At 37.9% G+C, this 19,482-nt stretch overlaps 2 protein-coding genes across 2 annotated transcripts in view; both read right to left on the reverse strand.

Annotated features, from left to right (window-relative positions):
- Positions 1-602: 602 nt before the first annotated feature.
- On the reverse strand, positions 603-11,241 carry PROZ (protein Z, vitamin K dependent plasma glycoprotein). The gene is made up of 8 exons (XM_015819327.2): positions 11,172-11,241; positions 10,045-10,208; positions 9,122-9,146; positions 6,877-6,990; positions 5,336-5,467; positions 4,055-4,140; positions 2,552-2,666; positions 603-1,129 (listed from the first exon to the last, which is right to left on the reverse strand). Exons 1-8 carry the CDS (start codon positions 11,239-11,241, stop codon positions 603-605), a joined length of 1,233 nt encoding a protein of 410 aa, XP_015674813.2.
- A 5,295-nt stretch (positions 11,242-16,536) lies between these two features.
- F10 (coagulation factor X) overlaps positions 16,537-19,482 on the reverse strand; it is a 17,892-nt gene continuing 14,946 nt past the window's right edge. The window contains exons 7-8 of the mRNA XM_015819325.1: positions 19,196-19,313; positions 16,537-18,081 (exon numbers count right to left, since the gene is read on the reverse strand). Coding sequence (XP_015674811.1) covers positions 17,507-18,081; positions 19,196-19,313 — 693 coding nt within the window. The 3' untranslated portion in view covers positions 16,537-17,506. The remainder of the gene's footprint in view (positions 18,082-19,195; positions 19,314-19,482) is intronic.

Consider the following 19,482-nt stretch of genomic DNA (forward strand, 5'->3'; position numbering starts at 1 on the left):
GAACAAATATTGATTCTATCTTTGGATGTTCTATGACACTGGTGGCGAACCTATGGCATGGGTGCCAGAGGTGGCACTCAGAGCCCTCTCTGTGGGCACACGCACCGTCGCCCCAGCCCCACCTCCTCCCATGGCCCCCTCCTCACCAGCAGCCCCCCCCGGAGAGTCGCCCCCGGGCATGGCCCACATGAAGCAGCGCAGCCAAGGACATGGTAGCCGGGAAGCAGGGACAAGACTCCGCCCTTGCGCCCCGTCGTGCGCAAATGATGCTGCGGGGCACAGGTGGAGGGCGTGGCCGCCATGTTGCTGCTGAGCTACCTGGGTGATCTGTGGTGGGCCATGGAGGTGGTGGGCAGCCCAATGGGCACGGCAGAGTGGGGACGGGGGTGGGGGGGCGGGTTTTGGGCACTCAGTCTCTAAAAGGTTCGCCATCCCTGTTCTATGAAATCTTTCCACAGAGGCAAATGAAGTGAATCATTGCTTTGTTCGTGAAAAGCAAAAAGTTTTATTTTCATAGATAGTCATACATAATATTTACAGTAGTGGTTCAAAGCTGAATATGTAATACGCTGAATACTCATTTTCTATATATTTTTTTATTTTTATATTTCATTATCCATTATTCGTTTAAACCACATCATGTATCTTGAGGTCTTGGTAAATATAAATGTTTTCAAATTAACTATTTCTGTTGCCCATGGTTCTAAAACTCCGGTGAGAAACCATGTGCCTTTATAGGGAACAGCAACAAAACTTCCTCCCAGAGGCATCTCTTTTGCTTGCACTTGATTGTAACCACAGAATTCCCTTGTTATCAGATTTCTGTTGAGAATTTGCTTGCAATCATTCTCACTGAGGTAGGAAATAGGCCTCTCTACCAGGCTGGGTGTCAGATGACTTCTGTTTGCATTCCAGCCACTAAGAGTTCCTTCCATTTCTGAAATCAACACGTGCTCTGCAAAATCCCTTTCTGGAATGCATATGGGTAAATGGTTACTGTCACAATCAATTTGGCTGCTAAGCTCAAGCAATGCCAGGTTATTCTCGCCAGTGGTGTTGTCATAGCGGAAGTGTATATTTGACTCTTTCACTGGTATTACTTGATTCAATCCTTGCAACTTCTTGATTCCTGAACAGGTTAAAAAAAATGTATTCATTGGTCATTACAATAGCTTTTCTTTCAACTAGGTTTACATTAAACAAATGAAAAATGCCACCTTGCTATGCTAATTAAGTTGCTAATGTTACGGAATAGAAAACAAATAAGCACAGAGAGGAACGGTGTCTTGAAAATATTTAAATATATACATGGATATAGTTAATCCATATATCTATAAATACATGGATTATGCATCTTTTTGGGGATCTATGGGGTCTGTTCAGTATCTATGATCCTTGTTCAATATAACAAAGATAGCAAAATTTATTCACTTTGCTTGGAAGAGTAGACACTGTCCTGGAGCAAAAAAGGAAATACATGTTGGCTGTAGTCCTGTTTAACTAGGGCTGAAATAAACAATATTAATAATGTAGGTAGCCGAGGCTGGTCCTACCAATTAGTGGGGTGAAACCACTAATTTTATATAGCATCACGGAAAAGGAAGAGGTGGCAGGAGGTTGCACCAATTTTACATAGTGGAATATCTAGGCTGGCAACCTTTGTCACACTTAGAAGGATCTTGTGGTTTGGGGAAAAGGCTGCAGTGACTGGAACAGGGTCTGCAAAAATATCTATAGTCAGATGGCAGCAAACATACTGTAACCCATCATTTCTTGCATGGTGCAATTTGTATGAAAGGAATTGCCACATGGAATAACATAAGGATTATATTCACAATCACACCAGACCACAACTTTTCTACATCACATGACTTTCACTGACATTAGGGAGGAATAAATAAATGGCCACAGATTACCAAATCAGGTGAGATTTTAACATTTATTAAGATCTTGTATGAGAAGACAAAAATCTTAGTAATCTTGTGACATTTCAATATGTTTTTATTTTTTTAGAAAAGTTTCTGAGAGGTTTCTTGGCATCACTGGGGCTACATGATGCATGTGTGCACTGAGGGAATGCAATGTTACTGTTCCTTAACATTTCTTTGTTCTTGTCCAGTTCTTGCTTAAAATAAAAGGTTAAAAAACATGCTTGATTCAAGCTTGATTCATGGTGGTATCATGGATGCACCATGTAATTTTCTTGGCAACACTGAAAAAGCATTTTGCATAACTACCTTGCAAAATGTTCTTGGACTTTCTAGAGTAGCCTGCAGCACTGGGATTTTCTTACAAAGTCTGCCATCCAAATTAATTCATTAATGATGGCTGACAATAACTTGAGATTAGGCAAAGATGGCTGGTTGTTAACAGTTAAGGTGATAGCAGATCTGTCTATTGTCCATCCATCCATCCATCCATCCATCCAAACAGTAGCAAGACAAGTTTGCAGGGTGAGCATTCTGAATTTACTAATACTTTTACTTGATGTATTTGAGTTTCTTTCTTTGAAATTCCCAATACTGAAAGAAACGGTTATTAAGTTACTTACCAACCATAGCACTAACGGGAGACAGCACTGCACATTCAGCTGTAGTCAATACAAAGTTAGTTTTCAGGAGAACACCTCCACAGATCCACTTTCCTTCTGAATTTAACAGCAATACCTTAAAAACAGAGCAGACTAGAGTTTCTCTTGCTCTTTATAGGCAGCTTGCCTATTAAGGTCATAAGTAGTAAGGGGGTCATCACGTGACTGACTTAATTTTATGATTTTTTGTGGCAATTGTGCAAATCATGGTCATTAAGTGAAGCTGCAGTCGTTAAACAAATGCTGTGGTCATTAAGCAAAACCATTTGCTGTTTTTTCTGAAAACTGGAAGTAAACATCTATTTCTGGCAAAACAATTGTAAATTGTCATGACAATGGGACGCTGCAAATGGCTTGCTGAGTACATGAAATACTGCCAAATGACCACCGGGGGGGGCTGACTGTCAAAATTCCAGAACCAGGTCATAAGTATCTTTTGGGGATCTGTCATTACTTTGAATGTTCACTAAGTGACCAATTGTAGGTTGAGGACTACCTGTACATCCACTAGACAGGATATGTTGCTATTTCATTCAAGATTGCTTTATAAGGAAAACTAGCTAGTAGCTGTAATCGTTGTCTTTATGAACTGGGTAGTTGGTAAGTCAATTAACATAGGAGAAAAGCTGTGCAGCTTATAGCAGCTTTGGCCTTTTACTAAAATTTCTTAGTTGGAAAAGGTGCTACCAAACTCCTGATTTTAAGCCAACATTTGGGTTATGCTGAATTATGGCCAGGTGAGATTTAGTAAGGAATATGGGGTAGAAAATCCAGATTAGTGTACTAGCAAAAATTTATGCAAATCACAAATGGATAAGAAGGATTACCCAGCTGTAATTCTCTTAAAAAATGTTTGCTATCGTTTGAGTAGAATTCCAACAATAATACAAGAATTTGATGCTCTCTGATGCCACAAAGTTTTAAACAGTGCACACTACACTTCATCTTAGCCAAAAGGCCAGAATTAGTTCCCTAAAAGGGAGCTCCGGAATGCTCATTACCATGAAATCTGTGAATTATTTGAATATGTTAACCTTTCCCAGCCTAAGGGAAGAATCCTTTAGAGCTAGATATAAGATTAAATATAACACACATGAAATACGTCCATGTGATTCTGAAGAAAAAGAAATTGTTGAGTACATCCCACCTCCTTTATTGCGACTACTATAGACAAGTGTGAAAGTACTATATATACCAGTCCTCAATTTCCAAGAAAATTGTACTGTACTAAATTATTATGTCAAGATGAAATAAGGAGAATTGCCACCTATTGATGGGCAGCAGTAACGATATATCAGTTAACTCCCTAAACTGATTTTAATTTTGTTTTGTAATTTATATTTTAAATTTTATTTTTCTGATCTACAGTCATGATTTGGATTTGACCACCTGTAAGCATTACAAGTCTCCATTTGAGCCCCCAAAGCCAGACCAACTCAGGAGCTCCCCCATCTCTTTGGGTACCTGCCAGGGGAATTCTCTGTCAAGCTTTTCAGCTGCATTGGGTGGACATGAAAGAGGATTTTGTAATTTTCCACAGGCACATTCATCTAGCAATATATTGTAAGAAAAGAAAACAATGTCATTTTTAATAGGTAGATTTCAAAAGCAACTATTTTTGTTAAATTTGATTAAAATAAATGTTTTTAAACAAGAAATTGGGTGTTTGGTTGATGAAAGCAAGCATACTTTAACTATTTTGCTACCATTTGCAATTTGCAGTGCTTTTTTTGTAAAAAAAAAAAAAAAAAAAGGTGCTGAAACTCACACATGTCATGCAACCTGCCTTGCCTACCCTACAAGGTTCCATCCAAAAAAGGTGCCGGAACTCCGTTCTGGGCGTTCTATGACAAAAAAAGCCCTGACAATTTGTATAGTGGAATTAGGTTATTTTCCCCCACAAAATTTTGGTATTCAGTCTAGAGGAGATGGCAAACACCTTCTAAACTTTATTACTTTAAAATGTAGAAATAAATACATTTAAAATAAATCTAGAAAGAATGCAGAGAAGAGCAACAAAGATGATTAGGAGACTGAAAGCTAAAACATGAAGAATGGTTGCAGGAATTGGATATGTCTAGTTTAATAAAAAGAAGGACTAAGTGTGACATGATAGCAGTGCTCTAATATCTAAGGGGCTACCACAAAGAAGAGGTGGTCAAGCTATTCTACAAAGCACCAAAGGCAGGACAAGAAGCAATGAATGGAAACTAATCAAAGAGAGAAGCAACTTAGAACTAAGGAGAAATTTCTTAACAGTGAGAACAATTGATCTGTGAAACAACTTGCCTCCAGAAGTTGTGGGTGCTCCAACACTGGAGCTTTTAAGAAGAGATTGGGCAACCATTTGTCTGAAATGGTATAGGGTTTTCTGCTTGAGCAAGGGGTTGGACTAGAAGATCTCCAAGGTCCCTTCCAACTTTCTGTTATATGTGTTGTTGTTTATTGATAGTTGATTTTTCTGTAGAGCAAAGCTGCAGAAGGATCAAAACTGTTCATCATTTCTTATGATTGGAGACCCAACCTCTAAAGGGAGTGACAGTGAGTTGTGTTTACATTGCCCATTATGTTTACAATGAGCTACATTTTGCATCGATAATCAGGGGGTTATTGTAATACGTAATCTTCTCCCAGTCCTTAATGCAACCTCAGTTACTGACAAATGAACCAGAGATAATTTTAATTCTTTTGCTTAATATTTATACAATATTGACTCCTGGGTTACCTTTAAAAAATTATACATACCTTGTGGAATGCATGATTTACTATCTTCCCCCAATTCATAGCCTTGGGCACATGAACAGCGGTAAAAGTTGAATTCTGGATAGCAGAAATGCTGACACCCTGTGTGGATTTCATGGCGGCACTCGTTTTTAGCTATGGAAAATAAATTGCCGCTTTTAGAAGGCAAACATGAAATGGGAAGTAAAAAATAAAATTATTCTGCAAAAAAACAACAAGAACTTTGTTTCTCTAATATTTGTTCTTTTTTCTGGTGGCTATTATTTTTTTCAATTTATCTCTGAAAATACCATTTGCCAGACTTTATTTCTCTGAGATGTACAGATTCATTGTAGCTCCCATAAATTGTTGGTAAGTGTTTTTGGAATCAAAAGCTGCAGCTGTGTTCTGGAGAATAATGAGTAGCACCCAGATTTAGTCATAGAGAAGATTCACTGAAATCATTGCATAAAGTCCCATTGTTATTTGCCACTCTTCTCGGACTATAGTATGACTAATTTTGGAATGAATCATATGCATAGAGTCAGCTTTAAATTTGGGTAGTAGATTTGAGAAACTAAGAGTGGGGAAAGTCCCACAATGGACTGAAATGGCTGGATTGTATCTAGTTGTGATGACTCATGGTAAAATAATTTTGTACCTGCAGCCAAAACATCCCACATTGCTGTCATTTTCAATGCACCGATTAAGCAGAAGTTCAGTTCCTTTACAGTATGAATAAAGTACAGAGACGGCCGTGTAATTTTCTATGAAGTGTGGCAAGATACAGTGATATATCATTAGATGATGGGCTGTGAGTAATTCTTTTTTAATCATTTTTCCCTTTCAACTTTTACTACCCTCATAAAAATAGATGACCTATTAAAGACTTATTGTACTTTTCATTTAGCAAATGCATGTACACAATGGAAAATCGTATGACTGCTATTGTGTGGGTTTGTCTTCAGTGAGACAATATTGGAAGGAAAAGGTCTGTACTGTAATCAAAAAGGAAAAAAGGGAAAAGAGAAGTGGGAGTTCTTCAACCATGGCAGGACATTTGGGAAGAAGAAGAGAAAGTACTATTTATATTATTTTATTTATTAGGTTTTTAATGCCAATTTTATTATTCAAGGCAACGAACATACATAATACCACTTAAGCATTCTTGTCCTTGTTGCCACCAAAACAATGTGACAGCAGGCTTTTTTCTCCTAAAAATATATTTGGGATGGGGGAAATCTCCTGAAATGCTGCAGAGGAAGGGGAACTGGGCAGAATCAGTTCCCTACTCCTTATCTAGTTAACCTCCAGCAGGTCCCAGTCCTTCTTTTGCAGTAGAGCTCTTCTAGAACCAGACAAATATATCTGCTTGCAAAACAAAAGGATTTAGAGAGAAAAATGTCCATTGTGACCGTATATTGCTTATACATTATTTTATGGCACCAAGTATTGGAAGACAGCAAACTAAATTACTTACAGTACCTTCAGTATTGAACTATTACTAATTTCTCATAAGAAGTAATGGCACACATTCTAGTTGATTAACAAAAATTGGTTTTTACCAAAAGCGCAGTTTACTCCTTCAAAGTCATCTGTACAGCCACATGTGTAGCTGCGAATGGTGTCCCTGCATACACCATTGTGAAGGCAAGGGCTGGAAGAACACCTGATACCACCTGGAAAAAAAACCACCTGCATTTAGAGCTTTCTAACAAGGGAGTTTATATTTTGTTTCTCTTCATATGTTTATCTGTAAGATACTACGCAACTTTTCCAAAAGAATTTCCTAGGCTCAATTTAAATTTTTGAAATCATTTCTTCTATGCTGAGTGCTGTTCACCACTCAGGCATTTACTAGATGAGTTGGAAATCCCCCCCCAAAAAAATAACCTTTCAATCAGCAGGGCCAATTGTAGTCCCAATACATATCGCTGATGGCAACAAAACCCTTTATTTAATTGGCTTCACCCATCATTGGTTCCTGTCATGTGATCCTTGAATGCCAGTAGCCCCTAAAAGACTGAGGATTCCTGATGAAGCAGCAACACATCCCCAAAATACTCTTATGGGGGAAAAAAGAATCATCAATAAAAGTACAACGAAGATCAGATCACAGATATTCTCAAAAGAAACCAATGGGCTCAGGTAAAGGTGGATGGAAATCAACCATATTTGAAAAATAGATCAAATTCTGCTTGCATTATTTCTGTTCTTAGTTTTTATACCAGGTATAAGCAACTTTTGTTAAGGGATGGAACATTTTTTGAAACAAAAAATCTTCATCTTCTAATAATTGCAGGGAGCAATGATTTAGGAATGTCACTTGGGGAGTAGAACTGAAAAAAATCTGTTCTTTTCTACTGTTTTCTGATACTGTTTAGAAATGAAATAAATGTAAGCCTGGTAGAAGCTTTTTGCAATTTTGTTTGTTTGTTTAACAAAAGCCTTAACTTATGGCCATCACTCTTTTTGCATTTTACTGGAATAATTAGGCAGTGTGATCTAAAATAACTATTGACGGCAAAAATGGGGCTGAGACTATCTTTTAGCCTGCAGACCACAGTTTGACCCTCTGCTTTATTCAGAGATCATTTCACCAGGCCAACATGTGGTTTACTTCCAAGTGCAACTAGATAAATTATTTTTATCATGATTAAAATTTAATAAATGTGTACTTTTAGTCCAGGGGTCCCCAACCTGTGGGCTGCAGCCTGGTGGCCAGCAGCCCAAACCCCACTACTGGGACAGGCTGGCCAGTGCATGCACGTGCACACACACACACACACACTCGTGCTAGCACCGCAGCCGTGGGGCGTGAAAACAGGACACTGCGCCGCCGCACTGTGTGAAAACGGGCCAACACCACACCTCAGTGCACGAAAACGGGCTGACGCTGTGCCTCAGGGTGCAGAAACAGGGCATTGTGCACAAGAATGGGGCAGGGCTAGTGAGTATCATGCAAGTGCTAGCCCCGCTCTGTTTATGCCATGCTCATGCTTGCGGCCCTGTGTGTGGGCACCCATGCACACATGCGTAAAATGCTTCCCCCTCCCTTTCCCTCTGGTCTGCCAACCAAGAAAGGTTGGTGACCTCTGTTTTAGTCAGTTCCCTTGTTTTGCCATCAATAAAATCAGCCTGAGTTTCCCTTGTGAAGGAAATTCAGGGTAATTAAAAACATGCATAAATAAGATTATTTTGAAATGCTTCTCAGCTGATTTGAGATTATTCTGCTAATAAGTCCTCTGAAAAAGCTTAGTGTTTTTCTAAAGAAAGATTTGATGTATTTTTCTGGAAAAAAATTAAAGCAGATCAAACAAGAAACAAAAATGATGTATTCCTAGGGATAAATTTATTGTAAAAAAAACATAGCAAACTTAGCGCAGGATGGGCAGACCCATTTAATAGGCAACTGGAGAGCATGATTTATGAAAAAAATTAAAATTTAAAAAAGAATCTTCAAATATTACTATTATTTTTAAAAGAAAACACTGCGTTATGACACTTCTGTGTTTGTTTATTACTGCTGCAAGACTAGCCTGGAACAGTTTGAAAACTCTTTCATATGATATAAAGCAACGAATCTGGATTAATAATACTGACTAGAATTACTTCCTTCCTTCCTTTGTTCCTCCCTGCTAAAGAAGGCTAGGAATAAAAAAGCAAAATTTGCATTAATGGCAGCATCTTCTTTTGGATGTCCTTTAGAATAGTAAATTATACCAGCATAGCTGGTGATTTATAAGATAACATAAACATTGAAAATTCTTCCGTTACAAAATATTTCTAAATTTCTTCTTAGGAACTTACCAAAATAGACACTCCAAAATTCATCCTAGAAAAAAGAAATGTAATTGTTTTCTTGTGCAACTGCAGACATGTAGAACAACTAATTGTAAGAGACATAAGACTGCTGCTCTACACTGCAGTGTAAAGTTTATCAGTCTCTAGCATTTGGTCAACATCTTTCAACTTTCTGAGCCCTATTGCTAAGTAGACATAGATGTGATTATGCCATTCCTTTTTTTTTTTTTTTTTGCAGAGATAGGCTGCAGCAAATCACGAATGTATTATGTATTCTGCTCTGCAGAACACTAACTGTACTGTCTCCCGGCTTTGGGCTCTTCCCCACAGCCAACTTAAAGTACCATCCATCACTCCCCGAACTGACAGAAAAAACATCCACACAAAATATGTTGCTTTCATAAGAACAGTACTGACAAATGGTGCTGCATATTATGGACAGGGATTGATGGATTGCTGTAGGTTTGTTTGCTTCTCTCCCCTTAAATATTTGGTCCAGTTTGGTCTAGCGGTTAAGGACTCAGGCTAGAAACTGGGAGACTATAAGTTCTAGTCCCGCCTTAGGACTAGAAAGCTAGCTGGGAGGCCTTGGGTCAGTCATGCTCTCTCACCACCTTGAATTATTTATAAAACATAGGAAAATATCTAACTTTTAAATATAAAAGATAAAACCTTGGAGTGGAGAAGACATGCTTGCATTAACCTAAAGTAGTCAACAGGTGTCAGGCTGAGTTACTGTATATGGAATGCAAACCTAACACCCTGGTTAAGGGTTCTGCATTTGCACAGAAATGGTTACAATTCCAGAATAAATTGTCTGCAGATATTATAGCTGTGCCATACCTCGATTGGAATGCCATCAAGGGGGCTTGTCTGATAAGGGAATTAACTTGTCTGTATGGGAATAGTTGGTTTTTGAAAATACATACAGTTTCTTCTGTGTTTTCAAAAGCCTCTCTTGCTTCTTCATATGTACACCTTTCCTCAAGGCATTCTCTTTCTAAATCCCCTTGGAGAATTTCCTCAAACAACATAAAAGCAGCACGCCTGGATCTTGTCAGGACTTGATTTGCATCTTCTGTTTTCAGGAACACTTAAGAGAAGGACAAGGGGGAAAAATCAGATTTTTTCCTCCCAAAGGACCTAATCCATCCCCATCTCAGCTCAGCCTCTTAAGTATGGAAAGGATCCAAAACAGCCCCATGCCTTTGTGCCCCACAGCTGGAATAGATTGAAAATATCCTTCCTTGGGAGAGATGACTGATTAGATGATGAATGTTTATCATGAAAGGATGAGAAGTTGCATGGGAGGATTATTTATCTCATAGTTTGCATCTGCAAACATTAATATGGGAGTTCTGCACAAAATTCTCTTTCAGCAAAGGCAAAATGAATATGTTTGGTGCTGGATTAAAATGGTAAATTGGATGTGATAGCAACAATTTTGGCCTCCGCCTATGTGCTATATACACATAAAACTGAATGGGGATGGGAAGGCTCTCATTTTTGTTACTAAATATGTCTCTAAGTACGAGAAGCTAAGCCCTGCTATTTTTGTTTCAATGCTTCATATGAAAACAAATCTGCAGGCTTTATTTTCCAAGCATATCTCCCTGGAACTGGTAGAATACCTATAGCAATAGAGGAGATAAGACAGAGAAGAACAAAATATTCAGTTTCCTTCCTTCCTTCTTTCTTTCTGGTAAAAAGAAAAAATGCCACTTAGTTTTGCAACTGAGGCTGCTGTCTCAGCTTACCCTTAACTAGGCAGTAAGTCTGACAGCACTCAACAGAACAATTTCTAAGTATCATGCATAGGATTGCATTCCCACTTTATTATTAAGGGGTAAATGGCATGACTCATTTCTGGATGCCAGTACTAATCTAAAGGTTCCTTCTTCTGATTTATTTTTCCTTCCTGTGCAATAACAAACATTATTTGGAGATTAACTCTTAAAGATATAGAATAGTAAGAGGTTAGTATATACTTTCCTTGTGCTCTTGTTTCTTTTTTTTGAAAAGTAACAGTTAATACTACATGAATAAAACTTCCTACCTGTTAGGTCTACGGAGTGAGTAATAAATGCAAATAAGAAAAAGCATATTATCCATTTGCGAATTCCCATTTTGGTTCCCTAGGCGTAGTTTGCTGAATTTTGTCTGCTTAACTGTGGTCCTTTGATGAAGACACAGAATGAGCAAAGTTTAAAGTGCAACTTTGGAAGCCGATTTCAAAAAAAGAGGTAGCGCAATGACAATGCAGAGTGTCAACAACTAGAGATTTTGCTTAAAAGAAAAAGAAACCTGTGGCATTTATATTACGTTTTATCTGATGAACTAATATGTGTTTTCAAACTGCACATGTGGATAAATGTCCTTCTGACTTTGCTCTTCAATATAAATAGTGTATTGTAAGCCTCAACAGGTGGGCAGAAGATGCAGCTCAGAGCAGCTGCTCAGAGTCTTATCCATATGGAGGGACAAGCTACTAGGGATATTTTGCTAAGCATTAAGCACAGAGACAAACGTCATCGATGGCAAAGTCCTAAGGTTCACAGGCAGAGTGTTCTCCACATTGCTCTTAGCTAGGCAAGCAGGTAACACGATGCTTATGACCACTGTTGAATGGTGGGGTACTGTCATACTTAAAACAATTCTTATCCTAATGTCCTTCACAAGGACCAATTGTACTTGTATTTATGACAAAGGTGAAAATTTTAAACTCCTAAAATGAAAGATGGTATTTAGGAATAATAAACACGTAATTCAGGTCCCAATGGCACTTCTAGTTTCCAGTTGTCTCTTGTTCACTACCCTTCGCTGTTTCTCTTTGGAGATCTTTGTAAAGAGTTTAACTGGAATGTTTGCTGTGACCTTACAGTGTCACTTGTCTTGCAATCCTACATAAATCTGTGAATAGGTATTATCATGTCTTTTGACAGTAAGCAAACATATAGCTTTTTGTCCAGGTCTTCAAGAAAATCAGCACATGTGGACTGTGGACTGTGCAGTTTGTTTTGTAGGGCTATAAACAAAATTTCTAACAAACCATTTGTCTGTGATGGTCAGGGATTCATAAACAGGGTCAAGACATTGATCTACAAAATCTCCAAATACTCTAAATGATTCTTCTAACTAAAACCTTCTACTCATAGATGAATCACTCTAACTATTCCCTTATTTTCTTATCTTCTCTTACCTGTTTAAACTCTAACTTCTGCTCAAGAAATGGGGCACTGTTTCCCCAAAGGAACAGTTTCTTTTAGTCTAATTACTTTACAAGGGCAATGCTGATCCCAATCTTCATAGCACAGTTGCAGCCACATTCCAGTTAAACTCTTTACAAAGGTCTCCAAAGAGAAACAGCAAAGGGTAGTGAACAAGAGACATTTAAGAGGAAACTGGAAACCAGAAGTGCCACTGGGACCTGGCTAGATTGTTGTCAGGCTCATGAAATTTGGTCATAAATGCATGCACTAGTTAGAAAATATTTTTATTACTGTTATATTTGTGAATGGTTGCTAACCCAGATAGTTGCTAAAAAGCTTATTTAATTCTTGGGATAACCACACAGTGGTTGTAAAACCAGAAGTATGTGCAATCCTGTAAATAAGCGCACAAATCAAATTGGGGCAAATGTCTAAGTCATTTTAAGGATTTACGTTTTCAGAGATGGTCTGGTACTGAGCACTTGAGGTTCTACAGCTTGGCAGTTTCATGTCACTATTTTATTATCAGAGGTTTCGGTGGTATATGATTGGTACTCGGTTCTATTTTTTTTCCAAATATCTGAACAAGTCAAGCTGCGCATGGTCTGAATCAGTTCTTGACTCCATGCTAGGAAAGGGGAGGCCAATAAATTCAAGTTGACTCCTTAAGAGGATGGAGACTTTCTGTGTGGTGGTTGACTTGTTCTAAGTGGCATTGCAGAAAATGTACTTAGGAGTTCCTTTAGGGTCAGCTTTGTCATTGAAGACTCAAGTTAGTGGGCCATCTCTTCCCAATTGCATCTACTCATCCCATCCACTCTAACAGAAAAGGCATGTTGCAAGCCCATCCACAAAGAAATGTCCCCTGATAGGACCCAGGAGAGGAGCCTTTTCAGTGCAGCACCCGCTCTTTGGAACATCATCCCCTAGAGGTCAGACTTATCCCACCCTTGCTGGCCTTTCAGAAAAGCTTGAAAACATGGCTTTGCCATCTGGCCTGGGGATTTGATCACAAGATGTGAAGCCTGCAAAGTGGTTACATTGTTAGTGAATTAACTGCATTTTCCCACTGGTTATGTTTTCATAGTTTTTGCTATTTTAATGTTTTTATTTTGCTTATGGTTTTTTTTGGTATTGTTTTTGTTTGTTCGTAATCTGTCCAAAGTCACATATGCGAGATGGGTGGTTCTATAAAATGAACAAACAAAGAAATGAAACAAGTGTCCTCTTTGGCTCTGCATATCCTTCAAAGGGAGGGCTTCTTATTATACAGAGCATGCATGAGGCACTTTCTTTGAATCACTGAAAGAACTACCTCTTTTTCCAAGGTCATAAAGCTGCTATCACACTGTTCCTGCCTGCTCCTGTATGCACAGCTGTTTTGCTGGGCAGCCTTTAATAACCAAGTCAAGTTCAAGGTTTTGTTTTCACATTTGAAATATAAACAATTTGGAATAGGATATTGACAGACCATCTTCACTGTTGCAGAGAAAGTCAGTCACTAAGATGAGCACATTGGGCTGTGCATGCAACAAATTGGTGTATGAAGATAATTTTGACTTTCCTTATATTAATCAATATAATCTATGGTAATTATTTCCTATTCACTTTTCTTCATCAAGTATAAGCTGAAAAATACATAAAGTAACATTTTTTTTAAAAAAAAAATCAGACATTCAATGTGTGTTAATGATTGCCAAATTAATCTTTGAACTGTTTGGTGCCTTGGAAGCAAAAGCAGCCATTTACTGTATGTCTAATTCAAATATTTGCACTCAGACTTTTAGAATGAAATCCTCCTAGGAGAGTTCCATATAGCCTAAACAATCAGTATAGATAAATAAATAGTTATAGCTAAAACCTCCCAAGTTCTGGTTAGAAAAAAGCAATTTCAATAGAGTAAGCGCTCAATATCTTTTCATGTTAGTTTTTAATTTAGTATTAAGATAGGGTTATAGTGTTATAGAGACAGGAGATGGCTACACGACAACATCAGTAAGAGAATGTGATCCTAGTTAGGAATGAAAACAGGTTAGAACATGATCAGAGAAACATTTTGTGTGATGCCAAAAGTGTGTTGAAAAAGGGAATAGTTTTATTAGCCTGTTGGAAATATGCATGGAAAATCATTTTGAGTCAGCGGTGCCATGACCTATGTCATATAATTCTTCCCTTCCAAGAACTGTACAGATGTTCGGTGGTAAGTTTTGTCCCAAGCTGACAGCATAATTTTGCTGATAACAACATTGGAAGAATGTTGGACTTCGCTACTGACTCATAAGATAGAAGGTCAACAAGTGAATTTGGTGTTCAGGAGATTATAGCTGAAAGAAAAACAATCCCTCCCTTTTGGGAGAAGGAGAGACCTTGTCTAATATGCCTTGGACATGCAGATGAAGATTGATTTTCTTGTGTCCTTTCATCTTGCACCATTATTTCATTATTAAAGTCCAGAGAAGAAAGCTTAGATTGAAGAGCTCTGAGCTCTGCAAATACTTGCATGAAATTTTGTTGTAAATTTATCCAAGACATCTAAAAAAAAATAAACTTATTTTGCTGTCCTACACTAAAATGTGAATATCTTTTTGTTGAGTCAGATGGCTTGCTGTAATATGCATTTTCATTTTGTTTTTAAAAGATTAAAGCTGAAAGTGGAGCACTAACATTCCCTTCAATTTTTCCATACCACAACCATCTGTCAGGTAACTTGAACTGAAAATAATGACCCTGAAAATCATCTAATGAACTTCCATGGTAGGATACAAGTCTCTATGGTTCTTGGTCTAACTGCTACACTTGTAGCTTCAAAAGAGAATACTGTATTTCATTTACTGGAAATGTAAGGGAACATTATTTTTTGAGTCTGTGATTAAGGTAAACACAGACCGCAATTTTCTTGTTATTCAAGAGTTTGGATTCCAGTCAATATTTATGTGCCTGTAAGCTGTAATATATGGCTTGAATTATTCAAGCTTGGATTAGTGTGCTAGTTAGTAGACCTGGAAAGGGCTCAGCAGAAGCGCCAGGATCAGTGCTGCTTTCCAGCTGATTGGTGCTTCTTCAGGGCTCAGCAGAAGCACCAGGATCAGCACCAAGCTCCATCTGGAGCCTGGCGCTGATCCTGGCACTTCCGCTGAGCCCTGACAGTCGCGAAGAAGCGCTGATCCTGGTGCTTCTGCTGAGCCCTGACAGCCCTGCAGCTCCAGCCATCTCTCGCTCAGGCTTGTGCAGTGCTGTCACCGGTTCAGCTCATTCCCCTCCCCGATTACCACTTTTCTAGGATGGTCGCGTACCACCTGCCAGGTGCCAATGTACCACAGGTGATACCCGTACCACTGGTTGAAAAGCCCTGGGATACAGGAGAGTTGATATAGGCTGATTCTTTTTAGTTTTGCTTAGATTTGAGTTCATGATGTATTTATTAAGAATAGTCTTCCATATTTTTTAATACAGTTGGATCTTTTGGAAATATTTGTAATAAATATGAGAGTGGTTCCAAAGCTGAGTATTTTATTTTATTACTGCATATGGGCATATAAATAAAAGAATCATTCTTCCGGTTCTTTTAAACTGAGCTCCATATTTCATTTATCTGTACATGCTACTTTAGCATTCCATTCTCATTCCCATTGGTTTGTCTCTATTGGTTTGCCTCTTTTGAAATAATAGACAATATAAGAGTTGCCTAATATTGTCTTCCTCTAACAGGGCTCTCCCAATAAATATTTTGGTTTAATTATTAGATATTTGAGAACTCTGTGTTCATTCCTCTATCAGCTGATATGTTTCTATGATTTCAAAATTTAACACCTTTATGCTTACTGAGCTTTTAAATATTCTTCCTCTCTTGCCTTACAATTTAGGAGTGTTAATTTTTGTAGCTGCCATTGACAAGGGATTTCATTTTAAACTTTTACTAGGCCTATTGTTGTGCTGTCCCTTTGCTGCTGAGCACAAATATAAAAATGATTAGTTATGTTGGAAGCACATAATTGGATTCAATGTACATTATTTTTCTTTGCTGATGTGTCAAAATATTAAGTCAATTGTATTAAACTAAGATTCATGGTATAAAACCAGAAAATAATGCACTGAAGTTTTCACCAAGAGAAAGATAATTTGTAAATGTGAAGCTTACCCTCTATTTTAATTAATCTCCCAAAATCTTCTGATGTCTAGAAAATATACCAGTTCACTTCACAGGCAGATAAAACTCTCAAATAGCTTTAATTTTATATATATCACAAATCTGAAAAGTCTTTTAACTTTTCAAACATATTTTCATAAAGCCCCCCACAATGCTTGTTATACAATAAAAAAATTAAAAAGCATATCAAATATATCACTTTTATCCTGTTCCTATGACAGACTTAACCCAGTTAGTAATCAACTCAGTCAGACCCTGTCAATGGAAATTCTGATTACACAAAATAACACAAAATGTGAGTGTGTGAGTGGAATTACCATTTGGGAAATACAGACTCTCTGTTCACTTTCTTCAAGAAATTTCTGATATCCCATGAAGTGTTGGATTAGGAGAGCAAGATTTTATGATATCCCTAAAGCAGACGTCAAACTCGCGACGTCACGCAACATCGCGCAACGTATCGGGACGGTTTTGCCATTGCCTGCAATGGGGTGGGCGCGGCTTCTGGATGACGTGTCCGGCCCATGGGCCGGTAGTTTGACACCCCTGCCCTAAACTCTCCTCCATTGAACTGGCAGGCAACAGTACTGAAGGCTTGGCTTGGCCTCTGCTTCTGTTTGGGGTAAATTGAATTGGAAAACAATTCAGCTGATTACCCAGATGGACACTACTTAGAACACAACTGATGGTCTCAAGGGAACTGGAGGTTGTATTACAAAGGGACCAAATATTGCTGCTGAACTTCTACTTGAAGGATTATTGTTACCTCTATAAATCTTTTTTTAAAAAGATTGTAATAGACACACAAGAGATGAGAGCTAAAATGACATAGTCTACTCATTCTGGCACTCTATGTGCCAAAAGAGGGTTGACACCAGAGAAAAAAGACCTCCATAAATTAGAAAGCTACATGACTTTAATGTTATATTTAAAAATAGAAACACGTCTAAAAAGAAGAGTTCCAAACCAAATGAATATACTGAATGTTCTAACCCAATGCATTATCTCTGCATGAAATAAGCGATTGAATGAATTTTAGGGCTGAGCAGTGCTTGACTCTGTTCTTGGTAGCTTTTGACGCATTATTCTTTTTATCCAAGGGATGAATTTGGACACTTTTGTGTAAACACCATATTTGCCTTTCTGTGCACATCCTTCCCCCCAGCTGATAATCCCAGTAACAAAGTGAGTATCTCTGTATGCAGTGATGTGGGGGCCCCCACTGTCTCCCTGGCATGCATCTTGAGGCACAGTATGGTAGCCGGCACAGAACATATTTTCAGTAATTGGGAAATTGCTGGAAAGCTTGCAGACATGCCTATCCACATAAGGAAGATTAACAACTTTAAGTGTGTTGGAGGTTCGTCCTCTTTCTTGAGTACGCCCAAATCCACTAACAGTGCCTAAATCTTGTTTCATTAGGACTTGGTTGGCAAAATCAGCAGTGGGAAGGCAGGCAGGAATCACATTTTCAGAGAACCGGATAGGAGTCTTCAACTGGATGAGGGCTATATCATAGTCATAGGTGGCCAGAACAAATTTTTGATGCACATATATTTTATCCACAGCAAGAAGACGTCCAGTTTTTTTTCTTGATATGTCCACTTCCCCTGTGGAAGACAAACTTAGTAAAATTATGGTGTGATACCACATAGCTATTCAGCTTTCTGATAATCAGAGAAATATTTTTAGATTGAAAAATAAGTTATAAAATATATTTATCCAAGAAACATATCTAATCAGAATTATATATCATTGTTATAACTATAAGGCTACTTTTGTCTTATTTTGTCCCTGTGCAATTAATTTATGCCAAAGCAATGCTTGAATGTGTTTCTTACATAGGAAAAGCAATACCAGATCATAGGACAAAAATATAAGTAGGCATGGTAAACCTCCATATTTTATTTTAAAAAAATACTATGGAAAAAAAAAACAGAAGGGGAGAATTGTGTAGAGCATTTCCATTTTTGTTGAGCAAAATACTGAGCCAAAATACATGATTTACAAAGCACAGTTGGTGGCATCTGTAACAGATTGTGGCAATGCCAAAATGCAAAGCACGTGACATCAAAGCATCACACCAGTGCCACGATAACATAATTATATTGGGACATCTGATGCAAGTATATAAGCTGAAGTATTTCATCATCTATATTGCTTGTCCATTACCCATCTTCACTTCTCCCTTTTTCCCCTTCCTTAGTGAATGCTTGTGACCAAAATATTTGGGTTACACAACATTCTCAGCCAAAACCAAACAAATTATATTACAGCTTAGTCCAGTATTTTTCAACTTTGGCAGCTTTAAGATGGGTGGAGCATGCTGGCTGGACAATTCTGGGAGTTGAAGTCCACCCATCTTAAAGCCACCAAGGTTGAGGAACATTGGCTTAGAATGTGTAAGAATCCAGTGTTGTGTGACATGAATAGAGTTATCACTGTGAAAACAGCATACAGGCTACACCTCCTGCATCCTTAAACATAAAATGTCAAACATATGGCCATAGTAGAGAGTGAAGAATGTCATTAAATGCCATTGCCATTAATGTTAGTATAGCAAAGAGACTGTACTCTGATTCTGTCTGACTTGAGACATATTAGTAACCAAAATTATGTATGTAATTAAAGCTGCAATTTTAGGCATACTAATTTGGAATTACATCAGAAAACACAGATGCTGTTGGCTTGCACTGTAGATATTTTTAAAGATAAAATACCCACCTACAATAACTTTAATGTGCTTGGTTTGGTTCATACAGTGGGCTGCAGTAAGCACATACATGGGACTCAAAATTGTTCCTCCACAAAACCCATCTCCAAGATCATTTATCAGAAGTGCCTAAAAATAGAAGTCATAAAGTTATACGAATAAAGCTGTCAAGAATCACCTTATAGGGGAGATAGGTGGCATAAACATTTAATAAATAAAATAAATAAATAAATTAAATAGTCATTATTCTTGGAATATTTATTTCATAACAGATGGCCAGGAACATCTTCAAGGAGAT

Source organism: Protobothrops mucrosquamatus, unplaced genomic scaffold, assembly GCF_001527695.2.
Source record: "Protobothrops mucrosquamatus isolate PMUCROS unplaced genomic scaffold, P.Mucros_1.0 scaffold897, whole genome shotgun sequence".
Taxonomy (NCBI): Eukaryota; Metazoa; Chordata; class Lepidosauria; order Squamata; family Viperidae; genus Protobothrops; species Protobothrops mucrosquamatus.